The following is a 15,871-nucleotide window of genomic DNA, read 5'->3' as shown; positions in this document are numbered from 1 at the left end:
ACGCCCCGCCCCTTCTGCGGCTTCTCAACGGCGGGTTGGCGCGGCGGCGCTTCGCCCGCCTCCTGAGGGCGGGGCTGGTCGTAAGGCGGGGCGGGGCAAAGGGGCTGTTCCCATGGCGACGCTCCGCCCACCACCCCCCCGGGGAGGCCACAGGCCGTTCCCATGGCAACGGCCGTTCCCGGTCAGGCCTGGCCCGGTGCAGGCCCGAGGCGACCGGGCCCGGCCCCGGCCTGTCCCGGCCCGGCTCCGGGCTCCCCCCCCCGGCCCGGTAGCCCCCCGCTGGGCCCTGCCCGTAGTGTCCCCGCAGGCCTCGGTCCCACAGCTGGGGACAGGCCTGGCCCCGGGCCTGGCCTAGGCCGGAGCCTGGGGCTCCCCTGGGGCTGGGCCCCGGGGTGGGTGGGGGGCAGCTGGGAGCCATTTGGGACCCCGACCCCCCCCGTCCCCCTCCCCGTACCCAGAGAGGACCCCCGACTAACGCCGTATTGTATTAAACGGTGCAAAAATAAAATATCGCCTGTTCAGTCGCGCGCGAGCCCGACCGGGGCGAGGAGATCGATCCCGTAGTCACGGCAAAGGCTTCCAGGTCCCGAGAGGAATTGGCCAAATCTTCGCCCGTCGAGGGATTAATTGAAAAACGGAAGTGTGAATTCTTTCCGAGCTGCGGCCATAGCAAGGGCTCAGATACTTTTAAGGCGTCTTCCTTTGGATTGGCGTAGGTAATTAGCCCTGTTAATTAGCCCTTGTCCCTTGATTTCCTGTGGTTTCTTCCCCAATATCAGGACATATATTTAAATTTAAGGTTCCAGACCCATACCCCTTCGGTGGTCCCCAGCGATGCCCTGTTCTCCCATACAAGACCACCACCAGGCCTGTTCTAAAACTGTGGTTATTATCAGAAGAATAATGGTGTGGGGTTTTTTCCTATTTTTTTCCCCATTAATTTAATTGTTTGATGAGTTCTGGCAGGGGACAAGCTCTTCGGCTCGTTAGCGGCTTCCCAAATACCAGCGGGACAGGAACCACCTTCTTCCAACCACGAAAAATCCCCCCGTTTTCCCATCCCTCCTTTTCCAGTTCTTCGCTCCCCAGGGCACGGGGACACCGGGTGTTGGGGACATTGGGACACAGGACGTGGGCACAGGCACATCGAGGATATCGGGACACAGGGACCTTGGGACATCAGGATACTGGGTGTCAGGGACACTGGGACCTGGGACACAGGGACATCAGGACATTTGGACCCAGGATACAGTGACATTGGGATGCTGCGTCTCAGCGACACAGGGATCTGGAACACAAGGACATCGGGATTCGGGACACAGGGACATCGGGACAGAGGGTGTCGGGGATATCGGGATCCAGGACATGGGGGCACCAGGACACAGGGACATCAGGGCCAGAAGGACACGGGGGCCATAGGGACATTGGGTGTCAGGGACATTGGGATTCAGGACACGGCACGTCGGGTCCCGGGACACAGGGACAGCGGGACCTGGGGCCCAGGGACACAGGGATCAGGGACACAGGGATGTTGGGACACAGGGTGTCAGGGATATCGAGACCCGGGACGTGAGGGCACAGGACATGGGGACATCGGGACACTGGGTACGGGGGACATCAGGGCACAGGGCCATCGGGACACTGGATGTCAGGGACACAGGGATCTGGGACAGAGGGAATTCGGGACACTGGGTACTGGGGACATCAGGACCGGGCGCACGGGGACCCTGGGAGCCAGGGCCCCGGCACAGGGGGCTGCCTTCCCACCCCATCCCATCGATCCCAGCCCATCCCACCCCATCCCATCCTCCACCACCCCCTTCCCACCCCAGTTCCATCCGTGCCCCCATGCCTGCCCCACCGCAGCCGACCTGGGGACACCCCCCCCGCCAGGCTAGCAGGGACCCAAGCTGTGGGGCAGTTTTGGGGGGGACCCCAGCCCTGTGGTCCTGAGGGTCCCGGCCATGCTTGGCGGGGTGGGGGGGGGGGGCCTGTGGGGGTCCCATCCAGCTCTTTATTCCCAGCACACACAGAGGCTTCGGCAACGTCCTGGGGGGGCCGTGGGGACACGTGGTTGGGGGTCACAGTGGGGCTACGGGGTCCTAAGCAGAGGCCAGTGGGGCAGGGTACGGGCAGGATGCGGCCGGGGGGGGGATGGAGCAGCTGCCCCCCCCCGCCCCACCTCATCTCCCGGGCCAGTAAAGCACGAAGCCGTCGCGGCTCTTGCCGAAATCGGGGGTGACCGCCCCCGGCCGCGTCTCCACCGTCAGCAGCCGCCGGCGCCCACGTAGGCTCAGCTGGATGCAGTCGGAGACCCGGACCTGCAGCTCCCGCTTGGTCCTACGACATGCCGGCATCAGCGGCGTGCGGGGGGGGGAGCTCACGGGGTGCCGGGGACACCCCCCCCCCCCAACCCCTCCAGCCCCGATCCCCCCAACTCACGCTCGGCAGTGCTCCAGGAGGACGCCCACCAGCTCGCCCACCCGGTTGTCCTCCGCCGGTTGCATCTTGTGCAGGCACACGGCCAGGTCGTCCTGGCTCTGGGTGTGGAAGACCACCAGCTGCGCCTGGCAGCTCGTCACGCTCAGCCCCGTCACCTGCGGGGACGTCTGGGTGTCACGGCCGCGTGGTGGCGGGGGGGCTTGGGGCCGCGGCATGGGCAGCGTGGCGTGGCCAAGGCACCATGGCCAGCGTGGTGAGGACAGCTTGGTGGGGACAGCTTGGTGGGGACAGCGTGGTGGGGACAGCGTGGCATGGCCAGCATGGTGGGGACAGCGTCACACCTCTGTCCCAGGGGAGTTCACCGTCCCGATGCGGATGGGGCCATGGGGACCACGGAGGGGTCTCCAACCTCCGGGTGGGAGCGGGACAGCCGGGACACCTGGGTCCCCCTCACCCTGGCTCACCGGGACAGGGTGCAGGGGACACCGGTGGGTTTGGGGACACTCACGGTGCTGAGGGGCAGCGCCCGCATCACCCGGTACTGCTTTCGGGGGTCCAGCTTGTAGAGGTGCTGGTCCGTCACGAGGATGGCCCGGTCCCGGCTCTTACTGAAGCGGTTGATCTGTGGGGACGGGGACAGGCGAGGGGACACGCTGGGGCAGGGCGAGGGGGTGACACCGACGCGGTGGCCGGGCAGGACCACCCGCTCCCCTCACCTTGCGGACGTGGCAGGAGAAGAGGACGGAGCCGAAATGCACCTTGTCCTTGAGGGTCTGGAGGCGGCGGGCGAAGGGCAGCGCCTGCCCCGGGTTCTCGGTGGGCTGCGGGGAGCCGAGGCGTGGGGTGGGGGTGGCACCCCCGGGGTGCGCCGTGGGGCACCCCCAAACCCGCCGGCAGCCCTTACCGAGGAGAGGTAATCCCGCGCCCAGCTGCGCTGGCAGCCCCAGTCCTTCCGCAGCCCCTCCAGTGCCTCCATGGCGGCCACCTTGGCGCGGATCTGCCCCATCTCCGAGGGGGGGATGTTCTTGACGATCTGTCGTGCTCGCCACCTGCGGCGGGGGGGGACGGAGCACGGTCACGTCACCGTCCCACGTCCCTGTCCCATGTCCCTGTCCCACATTCCAGTCCGCATCCCCATCCCACGTCGTCGTCCCACATCCCCATTCCACGTCCCTGTCCCATGTTGTGAAAGACCGAAAGAGTTAATGTCTCAAACATTGTGGTGGGGCAAGTTCTGCTTAAAGACAAACCCCGCGCAGCAAGGAACCAAGGTGGAAAGCCCATCAGCTCAGACATCAGCAACAGGAGGGGAGGGCGTGCTGGAGGGCGCGCAGCTCCCCGTTCTGATAAGCTGTTCTGATACAAAGATCAAACAATGGCCCTGTCTGCAGGGAAGGAGAAGTTACTCCACAAACGACCCCCAAGCCCAAAGGCTCACAAACTGCTCATTAGCCTGACGAGTTCGGGTGCCCGCCCGAAGGAGGGGCAAGGATGATAAGAGGACACAAACTGAAGCCCCGGGTGCGCAAGCCCACCGGGACTGGACCCCTCGGCTGACTGAACCAACGCTGGACCCAGGACCGGTGAAATCTTTCTGTCTTCCTTTCTCTCCCTCTGTCTTCTTCTCTCTTTCCTTTTCCTTTTCCACAATCCCTACACCTCATCCATTTCAAGACATAAACCGTTGACCAAGTCTGAGACTAAGAGTGGATCCAGCCGCCCCTAGACCCTTCTCTGAGGAGGAGTCTGGAAAGCAAGGGGGTCTGCTCTGAACCTCGGGACTCAACGGGAGGGATCTCCGTATTCCCTGAATCGATGTGTATGGTTACCATGGGTTACACGGTTCACAGAAGTAGTCCTATGCCAATTCCTGTTGTGAGAAACCCTGCCACCCACTACCACACCTCCCCAGTTCAGTTTGCTTCTGTCATGAATAAAATCTTTAACTGATCGTTTGGTGTCATTTCACCTTAATTTAGCCCAAGGGAATTTCGAATTAAACGCAAGTCCCTGGTCTGTCCAGTCTGGGTTGTGACACATGTCCCTGTCCCACGTCCCTGTCCCACGTCCCTGTCCCGCCTTCCCATCCCGTGCCCCTGTCCCACATCCACATCCCTGTCCCACATCCATGTCCCCGGTCCACATTCCAGTCCCATGTCCCCATCCCACATCCACGTCCCACATTCCCATCTCACGTCCCCATCCCACGTCTACATCCCATGACCACATCCCTGTCCCACGTCCCCATCCCTGCCCACGTCCCCATCTCGCATCCCTGTCCCCATCCCACATTCCTGTTCTACATCCCTGTCCCATGTCCCCGTCCCGCATTCCCAACCCAAGTCCCCATCCCACGTCCCCATCCCAACGCGGGAGCGGAGCGGGATCCGGGACGGTACCTGCGGAAGAGGCGCTGGCTGGCGTCTTGGAAGCGCGCCAGCACCGCCGGCGGCTCCGGCCAAACCACGCTCTTGCCGAAATCTGGGAGGGCGCGGACGGCCTGGAAGCGCCGCAGCAGCTCCCGCAGGTACGCCTTCACCTTGTGCCGTTTGTAGTAAGCCATGATGGTGTAGGCAGCGCGCAGGTAGCGGCACCGCCGGCGTGCCAGGGCACCGCGCCAGGCCTGCTGAACGCCGACGGTGAGGGCGGCCGCTGCCCCGTGGATCCCCCCCCCCCCGTCAGCAGCCGTGGCACCGGGGGGGGCGGGCGCTCGGCATCGCGACTCCGGGAGGCCCCCAAAATGCTGCTCCCCCCCAAAAAAACCTCCCCGGTGGAGCCCCGTGCCCCGCTCCAAAAAAATGCCCCACGCCGCGCCCCGTGCCGGCGCTGCGTCCTGCCCCACAGCCTGCCCCACACCCTGCCCCACGCCGTCCCCGGCCCCTGCTGCCCCTCTCCAAGCCCACCAAGGCCAGCAGCTCCCCGTGCAGGCAGAGCCCCCGCTCGCCGTGCCAGCACCGTCGTTCCCCGTCCGGCACCCCGGGCGGCCGGGGCGTCCCTTCAAACCCCACGCCGCCCCGGCGGAGCCGAGACCGAGCCGGCTCACGCGGCGCGCGCCCACCTTCTGCAGCAGCAGGACGATGATGGGGATGAGCTGCGCCCGCTCCTGCTCGAGGCAGAAGAGGGTGCGAGGCGTGCGGATGAAGACCTTGGTGTGGCCGTAAGCCACGTCGTCCTGGAAGCCGTGCTGCTCCAGGAGGGCTTGCGTGGCCTCCCGGTCGGTGGCCATCAGGTGGTTGGGCCAGGTGTACTCACAGGTCATCTTGTACCTGGGGGGCAGAGCGAGGTGAGGGGGTGCGGGGGGGGGTTTGCGGGGGTCCCGGGATGGCGGGCGCAGGCCGTACCGCAGGAGGAAGCGGTGGTAGGGCTGGCGGTAGGCGAAGCCGGCGCGGCGCACCCGGACGTTCTCCAGGAGCCCCAAGTAGGAGACCTGGTGCCGGCAGCGCTCCTCGTCGAAGAGCGTCGGCGACTTCTGATCGTTGGGTTTGATGCAACGCACGTAGTAGGGCTCCTGCGGGGACGGGGAGGGGATGGCACCGCGGTGGCACTCGCGAGTGGCACCGAGCCCACGGGCGTCCCGGGCTGGGGGGCTCCAGGCACGCAGGGTGGGATTGCACTGGGCACGGGTGGCTTGGGGACATCTTGGCTGGGTCGGGGAACATGCCTGGCCGGCTTGAGGACATCTTGGCTGGCTTGGAGACATGCCAGGCTGGCTCAGGGACATCTTGGCTGGCTTGGGAACATGCCTGGCTGGCTTAGGAACATGCCAGGCTGGCTCAGGAACATCTTGGCTGGCTTGGGAACATGCCTGGCTGGCTCAGGGACATCTTGGCTGGCTTGGGAACATGCCTGGCTGGCTCAGGAACATGCCAGGCTGGCTCAGGAACATCTTGGCTGGCTTGGGGACATGCCTGGCTGGCTCAGGAACATGCCAGGCTGGCTCAGGAACATCTTGGCTGGCTTGGGGACATGCCTGGCTGGCTCAGGAACATCTTGGCTGGCTTGGGGACATGCCTGGCTGGCTCAGGGACATCTTGGCTGGCTTGGAGACATGCCAGGCTGGCTCAGGGACATCTTGGCTGGCTTGGGAACATGCCTGGCTGGCTTAGGAACTTGCCAGGCTGGCTCAGGAACATCTTGGCTGGCTTGGGAACATGCCTGGCTGGCTCAGGGACATCTTGGCTGGCTTGGGAACATGCCTGGCTGGCTCAGGAACATGCCAGGCTGGCTCAGGAACATCTTGGCTGGCTTGGGGACATGCCTGGCTGGCTCAGGAACATCTTGGCTGGCTTGGGGACATGCCTGGCTGGCTCAGGGACATCTTGGCTGGCTTGGAGACATGCCAGGCTGGCTCAGGGACATCTTGGCTGGCTTGGGAACATGCCTGGCTGGCTTAGGAACTTGCCAGGCTGGCTCAGGAACATCTTGGCTGGCTTGGGAACATGCCTGGCTGGCTCAGGGACATCTTGGCTGGCTTGGGGACATGCCTGGCTGGCTCAGGAACATGCCAGGCTGGCTCAGGAACATCTTGGCTGGCTTGGGGACATGCCAAGCTGGCTCAGGGACATGCCAGGCTGGCTCAGGAACATCTTGGCTGGCTTGGGGACATGCCTGGCTGGCTCAGGGACATCTTGGCTGGCTTGGAGACATGCCAGGCTGGCTCAGGGACATGCTTGGCTGGCTCGGGGACATCTTGGCTGGCTTGGGGGCATGCCTGGCTGGCACAGAGACATGCCTGGCTGGCTTGGGGACATGTTGGCTGGCTCAGGAGCATGCCCGTGCGGCTTGGAGCCATGCATAGCTGCCATGGGGACATACCAAGATGGGCTGGGGACGTGCCCAGCTGGCGTGGGGACACGTCAGATTGGTGCAGGGAGATGCCAGGCTGGCACGGGGACGTGTCTGGCTGTCCCCGGTCCCTTACCTTGGAGGCGAGGTTCTCCACCAGGGCCACCATGGAGTTCTTGAAGAGCGTGCCGGTGGTCAGCGGGCGTTTGGTGACTTCAGTGATGCTCTGCTCACCGTCAGGCCACATGGCACGCAGCACGGGGTCCGCGCTGGGGACAGCGTTCGCGTGGGGCTGGCAGCACCGGGCACCCTGCTCCCGCCCCATGACTGTGCCACCAGCCCCCCCCCGGCTGTGCCCCCCGTGTCCCCAACCTGTTGTAGAAGAGCCGTTTGAAGTCCTGGAAGAGCGTGTCCTTGTTCTTGTCCAGGAAACCCTCCACTGAGTACCTGAGGGAGGGGACACCGTGTTGGGGGGCTCCTCCAGGCGCCCTGGGGTGGTCAGGGGGGGGAGCTGCATCCTACGGGACCCAGGCGTCCGGGCAGTCCTTCCTGCCCGTGGTGGGCCAGGGGCTGCCAGGGGCACCTAGCTCCATGCAGAGGTGACATGTGGCCCTGGGGGTGGCCCTGGGGGCACCCATGGAGGCCAGGGGACTGTGGGGTTCAGTGCTGATGGACACGGAGTCCCCCAACCCTGTCCCCACTGTCCCCAGGGTATGGCACGGCATGTCCTACACGGCCTGTCCTACTGCACATGGTCTCTGGGGACCTCCCAGACCCCACAGACCTCAACGGTCCCCCAAATGGCCTCCCGTGGTCCTAAATGGCTCCGTGCAATTCCCCGGGGGTCCTCAAAGCCCCACGGTCAACCAAGGCCACCCCATAGTCCCCCAGGGGCCCCTATGGCCCTCTATGGTCCCAAGTGGCCCCCCATTGTCCCCCATGCCCTCCCAAGGTTCCTCATAGTCCCAAGGCCACCCATGGTCCCCCATGGTTCTCCATGGCCGCCCACAAACCCATGGCCACTCACGATGTCCATACTCCCCAGTCGTCACCCACACTCCCATGGCCCCAACTGACACCCCCCAGACTCCCACAGTTCCCACGATCCCCGTAGCCTGATGGTCCCTCATGACCCCAAACCACCTCCCACAATCCCTCAAGATCCCCCCCCCCAGTCCCATGTCCCCCATCCATGCTCCCACATGGCCCTCCATGGTTCTCCAAGGCCTCATGGTCAACCACAGACCCCCAAGAGCCCCTCTAGACCCCTGGTCCCAACTGGTCCCCACAGTCCCCCCCCATGCCCTCCCAAGGTCCCTCATGGCCCCAGGGCCACCCATGGTCCCCCACGGCCCCCCACAACTCCACGGCCACTCATGATGTCCATAGTCCCCAATGGCCACCCACGCTCCCATGGCCCCAACTGACCCCCCGCCAGTCCCCGCAGCCTGATGGTCCCCCATGACCCCAAACCACCTCCCACAGCTCCCTCAAGATCCCCCCCACAGCCCCGTGTTCCCCCTCCATGCTCCCACACGGTCCCCCATCGTTCTTCAAGACCCCACGGTCAACTGTAGACCCTCAAGAGCCCCTAGAGCCCCCTGGTCCCAAGCAGGCCCCCCCCCCCCATGGCCCTCACGGCCTCCTAAAGACCTCCACGGTGGCCCACAGCCCCACGGCCACCCGAGGATGCCCACGGCCCTCCTCCGTCCCCCCCCCTCACGTGACATCTCCGGCGTAGTGCTTGATGCGAAAGTCCCGGTTGAACTCCATGGTCTTGTCCGTGGGGCAGAGCTGGGGAGCAGAGGGGGGTTTGTCAGCTCCCTGCCCGCGGACCCCCGGCTCCCCCCGGTTTCCCCCCAGAAGCACCTTACGGCTGGTGTAGTGGGGGTGGCGGCCGAGGCGGGCATCCATGGAGGCGAGGAAGAGGGGGTCGGTGACGGTCCCCGCCGCCAGGCAGGCCTCGTCCAGCAGCGCCAGGATGCCGCGGTGCGGCTGCTCCACCAGCTCCACGATGGGCTCGTTGCTGAAGTACTCGATCTGGGGCGCCAAGGGCGGTGGCACGGGGGTGGGCACCCCGAATTGCCCCCCTCTCCTCCCCCCTAGGTACCCCGATTTGCCCCCAAATCTCACCGTGCCAGGCGACGGCACCCGTGTGTCCCCCCCGCCACGCTCCCCGTGTCCCCGCCGCGCTCTGCCAGGCGATGTCCCCCGTGTCCCCCCCCCGTGCCTCCCTCGGCCCCCTCCGTCCCCTCACGCTCTGCCAGGCGATGCCCTCCCGCTGGTACTCAGCCTGCTCCTGCCGCAGGATCAGTTCGATGAAGAGCTGCTGCAGCTTCTCGTTGCAGTAGTTGATGCAGAACTGCTCGAAGCTGCGGGCAAGGGGGTCAGGACGGTCACTGCCACCCGCTCCCCCCCCCATCCCATTCCCCTGTCCCTCGCGGTCCTGACCCTCCGTGTGTCCCTCCCGGTCCCGGTCCCGTCACCTCCACGTGTCCGTTGCGGTCCCGTCCCCTTCCACGTGTCCCTTGGGCATCCTCCCCCTCCATGTGTCCCCCCCAAGTCCTGTCCCCTCCACGGGTCCCCTCCTAGGTCCCATCCCCATCCTTTGTCCCTCCCAGGTCCTGTTCCGTCCGCGTGTCCCTCGGGCATCCTCTCCTCCCCTGCTATGTGTCCCTCTGGGGTCCCGTCACTTCCACGCATCCTTCTCAAGCCCTGTCCCCTCCGCATGTCCCCGCCGGGTCCTGTCCCCTCCACGTGTCCCCCCCGTCCCCTCCGCACGTCCTTCCCATCCCCAACCCCCTCACCGTGTTCCTCCCTGGTCCCGTCCCCCCAAAGCGTCCCCCCGGACCCCCCCACCCCAGGTCACCTGTTGGTGTCGAAGATCTCGAAGCCGTAGATATCGAGGACGCCGATGACGGTGCTCTTGCCGTGCAGGCGGACGTCGTAGTCGTGCGCGGCGATGCTGGCGTTGATGCGCCCCACGATCCAGCAAAAGAGACGCTCGTAGACGGCCTGGGGACAGGGACAGGGTGGTGGGCACCCAAGGGTGCTGTGGTGGGGGGGGACGGACGGGACACCCATGGCCCTACGTCCCCTCCATACCTTGGCGCAGGCGTCCCGGGCGTAGGCAGCCTCCTTGGGGCTGTGGCCCTTCTCGATCAGCTCCCCGCCGCCGGCCGCCACGGTGCGGGTCAGGAGAGCCTGGCGCAGGCTGCCGGGCGCCGTGGCCGTCAGCTCGGCCAGCGCCGAGAGCCGCGCCGCGTCCTCCACCGCCGCCGTCTCGCCCTCCGCCACGAACCCGACGTTGCCCTGGGGCAGCCCCGTCACGCCACGTTGGAGGACGAAGGTGGGGGGACACCCGGGAGCCCCCCGGGAAGGGGCTGGGGTGTCCCGGCATGAGCCGCTCCCGTACCCCGGGCTGGACTGTGCCGTACAGGGCTGTACTGGTTTGTAGGGGGCTATACTGGTTTGAGTTGGGCTGGACTGGGCTTTTCTGGGCCATGCTGCTTTGCATTGGGCTACACCGGTTTGCATTGGGTTGAGCTGGGCCATACCGGTTTGCACTGGGCCGAACTGGGTTTTACTGGGCTGTGCTGGGCCATACTGGTTTGCATTGGGCTGTGTTGGGCCATGCTGGTTTGCATTGGGCTGTGCTGGGCCATGCTGGTTTGCATTGGGCTGAGCTGGGCCATGCTGGTTTGCATTGAGCTGTGTTGGACTTTGCTGGGCTGTGCTGGGCCATACTGGTTTGCATTGGGCTGTGTTGGGCCATGCTGGTTTGCATTGGGCTGTGCTGGGCCATGCTGGTTTGCATTGGGCTGAGCTGGGCCATGCTGGTTTGCATTGGGCTGAGCTGGGCCATGCTGGTTTGCATTGGGCTGAGCTGGGCCATGCTGGTTTGCATTGGGCTGAACTGGGCTTTACTAGGCTGTGCTGGGCCATACTGGTTTGCATTGGGCTGTGTTGGGCCATGCTGGTTTGCATTGGGCTGTGCTGGGCCATGCTGGTTTGCATTGGGCTGAGCTGGGCCATGCTGGTTTGCATTGGGCTGAACTGGGCTTTACTAGGCTGTGCTGGGCCATACTGGTTTGCATTGGGCTGTGTTGGGCCATGCTGGTTTGCATTGGGCTGTGTTGGGCCATGCTGGTTTGCATTGGGCTGAGCTGGGCCATGCTGGTTTGCATTGGGCTGTGTTGGACTTTGCTGGGCTGTGCTGGGCCATACTGGTTTGCATTGCGCTGTGTTGGGCCATGCTGGTTTGCATTGGGCTGAGCTGGGTCATGCTGGTTTGCGTTGAGCTGTGCTGGGCTTTGCTGGGCTGTGCTGGGCCATACTGGTTTGCATTGCGCTGCGCTGGGCCATACTGGTTTGCATGGGGCTGTCCTGGGCCATACTGGGCCATGCTAGTTTGCATTGGGCTATACTGGTTTGCATTGGGCTGTACTACACTGCGTAGGGGTGCACTGGTTTCTGTGGGACTGTACTGGTTTGAACTGGTCTTTACTTGTTTGCACTGGTCTGTACTGGGTAGTGTGGGGCCATGCTTATTTACACGGGGCTGTACTGGTTTGCCCAGGGCCATACTGGTCTGCTTCAGGCTGTACTGGTGCTCAGAGGCCATAATGGGCAGGGGGATGATACTGGTTTGCCCAGGGCCATACTGGTCTGCCTGGGGCCATACTGGTGTAGGTGGCCCATACTGGTCTGCATGAGCCTGTATTGGTGTCCAGGGCGTCATACTGGTGGGGTGGGGCCACACTGGTGGGGGGTACCCATACTGGTCTGCCCAGGACCGTACTGGTGTGAGGGGCCCATACTGGTGTGTGGGTGCCATACTGGTCTGTCTGGGGCTGTACTGGTGGTGGTGGGGCCATACTGGTCTGCCTGGGGTCATACTGGTATGAGGGGGTTGTATGGGTGTGTGTGGGGGCCATACGGGTATGGGGGGCTGTACTGGTGCACGGGGACCCTACTGGTGTACGGGGGCCGTACTGGTTTGCCCAGCACCATACCGGTGTGTGTTGTGGCCATACCGGTCTGCCCAGGAACATACTGGTGCGCGGGGGGGGGTCCATACTGGTGGGGGTCTCACCAGGTGCAGGATGGTGGCCAGGATGCGGCGCACGGAGCCCATCTCCTCCGGGGAGAAGCCGATGACGGCCATCGCCTCCTCCACCGCCCGGTAGCCGTCCGCGTCGTCCCCGCAGGCCTGGGGTTTGGGGGGGGGGACACACACACGGCGTGAGGGGCCGGGACCCCCCCTGCCCACCCCCTGCCCACCCTGCGCCCGCCCCAGCCCCACTCACGGAGCCCTGGGCACCCTCCCGGGTGTAGCGGTAGGCGCCGGGGTCCCGGCAGAGGTGGAGGGAGGCCAGCAGAGCCGCCGGGGCTCCCAGTAGCAGCTGGGGGGGTAAGGGGGGGGGGCCGTCGGCACGCCGGGGGGTGGAAAGCCCCGGCCCGGCGGCCCCCCTGCCCGGCTGGTGCCGTTCGGTGTCCCCGTACCCTGTCGCAGCCCGTCCCGTCCCATCCCAACGCGTCCTATCTCACCCTGCCCCGTCCGTCGCCGTCCCATTTATCCCATCTGCCCCATCCATCCCACTCCATCCCATCGATCCCATCCATCCCACCGGTCCCATCTGTTCCATCCCAACCTTCTCATCCCATCCCCATCTCATCCTATAGATCCCATCCATCCCATCCCGTAGATCCCATCCATCCCATCCCCATCTCATCCTGTAGATCCCATCCCACCCACCTCATCCATCCCATCCCATTCCATAGATCCCATCCATCCTATCCCATAGATCCCATCCATCCCATCCCGTAGATCCCATCCATCCCATCCCCATCTCATCCTGTAGATCCCATCCCACCCACCTCATCTATCCTATCCCGTCCATAGATCCCATCCATCCTATCCCATAGATCCCATCCCATAGATCCCATCCATCCCATCCCCATGCCATTCCGTAGATCCCATCCATCCCATAGATCCCATCCATCCCATCCCGTAGATCCCATCCATCCCATCCCCGTCTCATCCCGTAGATCCCATCCCACCCACCTCATCCATCCCATCCCCATCCCATCCCACAGATCCCACCTCATCCACCCCACCCCGTCCCCCGGTTCACCTGGTAGAAGGCGTGGAAGTTCCTCTCTCCCGGCTGCTGCTGGAGGATTCGGGACTGGAAGAGGGCGCAGGGGGTGGGTGCCGGGCGGTGTCCGCGTGGGCGCAGCACCCACCCGGCCGTGCCCACCCGCGGCACCCCCGCACCTTCTCCAGGAGGTAGTTGTGGATGTGGCCGCCGGTGGGGTCGCCCTTGAAGTCGAAGTTGATGTCCATGTACTTGCCGAAGCGGCTGGAGTTGTCGTTGCGGTTGGTCTTGGCGTTGCCGAAGGCTTCCAGGACGCAGTTGGACTTCAGCAGCACGTTCTTCACCCTGCGTGGGGCGGCGCGGCACGGCGCGGCATGACGCGGAATGGCGCGGCACGCCACGGTGCGGAATGGCGCGGCGCGGCACAGAACGTGGCGCGGCGCGGCTGCAGCCTCACCGATGGGCGCAGGATGCGGCACCCCTTGGCCCCCCGCACCACCCCTATGGCCATGGGGCCCCCCAGGACCCCCCTACGGGCGTGGGGCACCCCATTTGCCCCCCACAATCCCTACGGGCATGGAGTGCCCACCCCTGGTACCCCCAGACCACCCTTACGAGCGTGGGGCGCCCCAGGACCACCCCACAGGCGTGGGGCACCCCCGTCTCCCCACTCCGACCCCATAGACGAGGCCACCGGGGACCCTCCCACCCTATGGGCCCCCCCCCCCCCCCCATCCCCAGCACCCATCCCTCCCGCCGGCGCCGTGGGGCAGGACCCACCTCTCCACCTCGGCGCGTTGGGTGGGGTTGGTGATGGCGGCGATGTACTGCATGATGTACTTGCTGGCCTCCGTCTTGCCCGCCCCGCTCTCGCCTGGCAAGGAGGGCAGGGACTGGGCGAGGGGAGCCCACCCAAGGGTGCCCCACGCGTGGACCCCCCCCCCCTCGCAACCGCCGCCGTCCGCCTACCCGAAATGACGATGCAGGTGTCCTTGGCGCGGCGCTTCATGGCCTTGTACGCGGCGTCGGCCAGGGCGAAGAGGTGGGGCGGGCGCTCGTAGAGCTCGCGGCCGCGGTAGCGTTCCACCGCCGGCGGGCCGTAGAGCTCCAGCGTTCGGTAAGGGTTCACCGCCACCACCACCTCCCCGATGTAGGTGTAGATGCGGCCCTGCAAGAACCTGCGCGCAGGGGCGGCCGTGGGGCTGGGGCGGCACCCCGCGGGGTGCTGCGCTATGGGGCAGGACGTACGCCCTGTACGGTGCCGTGGGGCAGGATGACACCCTGTGGGGTGCTATGCTATGGGGTAGGGTGTCACCCTGCAGGGTGCTGAGCTAAGGGGTGGGATGGCATCCCGTGGGGTGCTGAGCCATGGGGCAGGGTAGTGGGCTGCAGGGTGGCACCCTGTGCCCGTGGGGCGGGATGGTGCTGTGCCGTGGGGTGGGACGACATCCTGTGGGGTGCTGGGCTGTGTGGCGAGGTGGCATCCTGTAGGGTGCTGTGAGAGGTAGGGTGACATCCTGCGGGGCGCCGTGCCGTGGAGCAGGGTGGTGCCCTGCGGGGTGCTGTGCCGTGGGGCAGGATCCACGGCACGAGGCAGAATACCGGGCGCTGTGGGGCAGGGTGCCTCCCCGTGGGGCCTGGGCAGCGTGCTATGGGGCAAAGCCCCACTCCAGGGGGCTTACGCGCCCCCGCGCCACCCCGAGAACCACGCTATGGGGCAGAACCAGCCACCCCACAGGTGCCACGGGGCAGCGGGAGAGCGGCTCTTCCTGTAGGCAGCGCCTGTGGGCGCGGGAGCAGGCAGGAAACGTGGGGGCCCCCGGGGTGGGACACATGGGTGTGCTCCCCCCCAGCCCCCCCCCCGGGACACACCAGCCCCCCAACTCGCTCTGGGGGGGGGGGGGAAACGGGGACGTGCCTCAGTTTCCCCCCAGGGCCATGGGGCACCGCCCAGATGCTTCTTGCGGAGCCGGGGTTTGGCGCCGGTCGCTTCCGCATCCCCCGGGGGACTCGGGGTCCCCGGTGCCCCCCCATCACCGCGACGCCAAAGCCCCACGTCCCGGCTGCCGGGAGGGCGATGCCGTGGAGTCTCGCGGCGCATCACCCGCGCCGGGAACAGCCGGCGCCCAGCTTAACGCCCCGGCTGTACCGGGACGGCGCCTCGGGGTGCCCCCGGCCTCACCCCCCCACATTCCGCCCCGCCGCGTCCCCCCGCCCCGTACCGCCGGCGCAGGTTCTCCAGGAACTGCTCCATGGTCACCTCGTCCAGGAGGACGAAGTCGGCTTTGCCGAATTCGGGACCCTCCAGCTCCGCCATGCCGCGCCCGTCGCGCACCCACTTCCCCCGCTCGCCCACGCCGGCTTCCTGCGCCGCCAACGACCGCCAAAACCGCAGCGCAGGCGCGGGGGGGACGGGGAGGACCCGGTGTCATCGTCACCTCCCGTGGGGTGACGGTGAGGTGGGGCGGCCGTGGGGCGGCCGTGGGGCTGGGGTCATCACGCCACGGTGATGGTCGCTGGGGGCTGCCGAGTCCCACGGGAGC

General features: G+C 65.9%; 1 protein-coding gene across 2 annotated transcripts; it reads right to left on the bottom strand.

The window, feature by feature from the left end:
* Positions 1–466: 466 nt before the first annotated feature.
* MYO1G (myosin IG) lies at positions 467–15,690 on the bottom strand. Of its 2 annotated transcripts, none has more exons than XM_041122374.1 (23): positions 15,551–15,690; positions 14,298–14,506; positions 14,109–14,202; positions 13,508–13,673; positions 13,365–13,418; positions 12,537–12,632; positions 12,323–12,439; positions 10,333–10,539; positions 10,097–10,242; positions 9,485–9,599; positions 9,097–9,267; positions 8,951–9,021; positions 7,600–7,674; positions 7,364–7,496; positions 5,784–5,950; positions 5,501–5,708; positions 4,842–5,065; positions 3,347–3,491; positions 3,159–3,263; positions 2,951–3,064; positions 2,443–2,597; positions 2,183–2,340; positions 467–764 (listed from the first exon to the last, which is right to left on the bottom strand). In XM_041122374.1, the coding sequence occupies exons 1-22, from the start codon at positions 15,643–15,645 to the stop codon at positions 2,184–2,186; spliced, it is 3,024 nt and encodes a 1,007-aa protein (XP_040978308.1). In that variant the 5' UTR covers positions 15,646–15,690; the 3' UTR covers positions 467–764; position 2,183. The 2 variants fall into 2 exon arrangements, with proteins under 2 accessions (XP_040978308.1, XP_029863967.1); XM_030008107.2 differs by lacking the exon at positions 467–764 and adding an exon at positions 778–874.
* Positions 15,691–15,871: the final 181 nt, after the last annotated feature.

This window comes from Aquila chrysaetos, chromosome 3 (genome assembly GCF_900496995.4).
Source record: "Aquila chrysaetos chrysaetos chromosome 3, bAquChr1.4, whole genome shotgun sequence".
Classification (NCBI taxonomy): domain Eukaryota; kingdom Metazoa; phylum Chordata; class Aves; order Accipitriformes; family Accipitridae; genus Aquila; species Aquila chrysaetos.
Note: the sequence above shows the minus strand (reverse complement) of the source record. Positions and strands in the feature narration are given on the sequence as shown.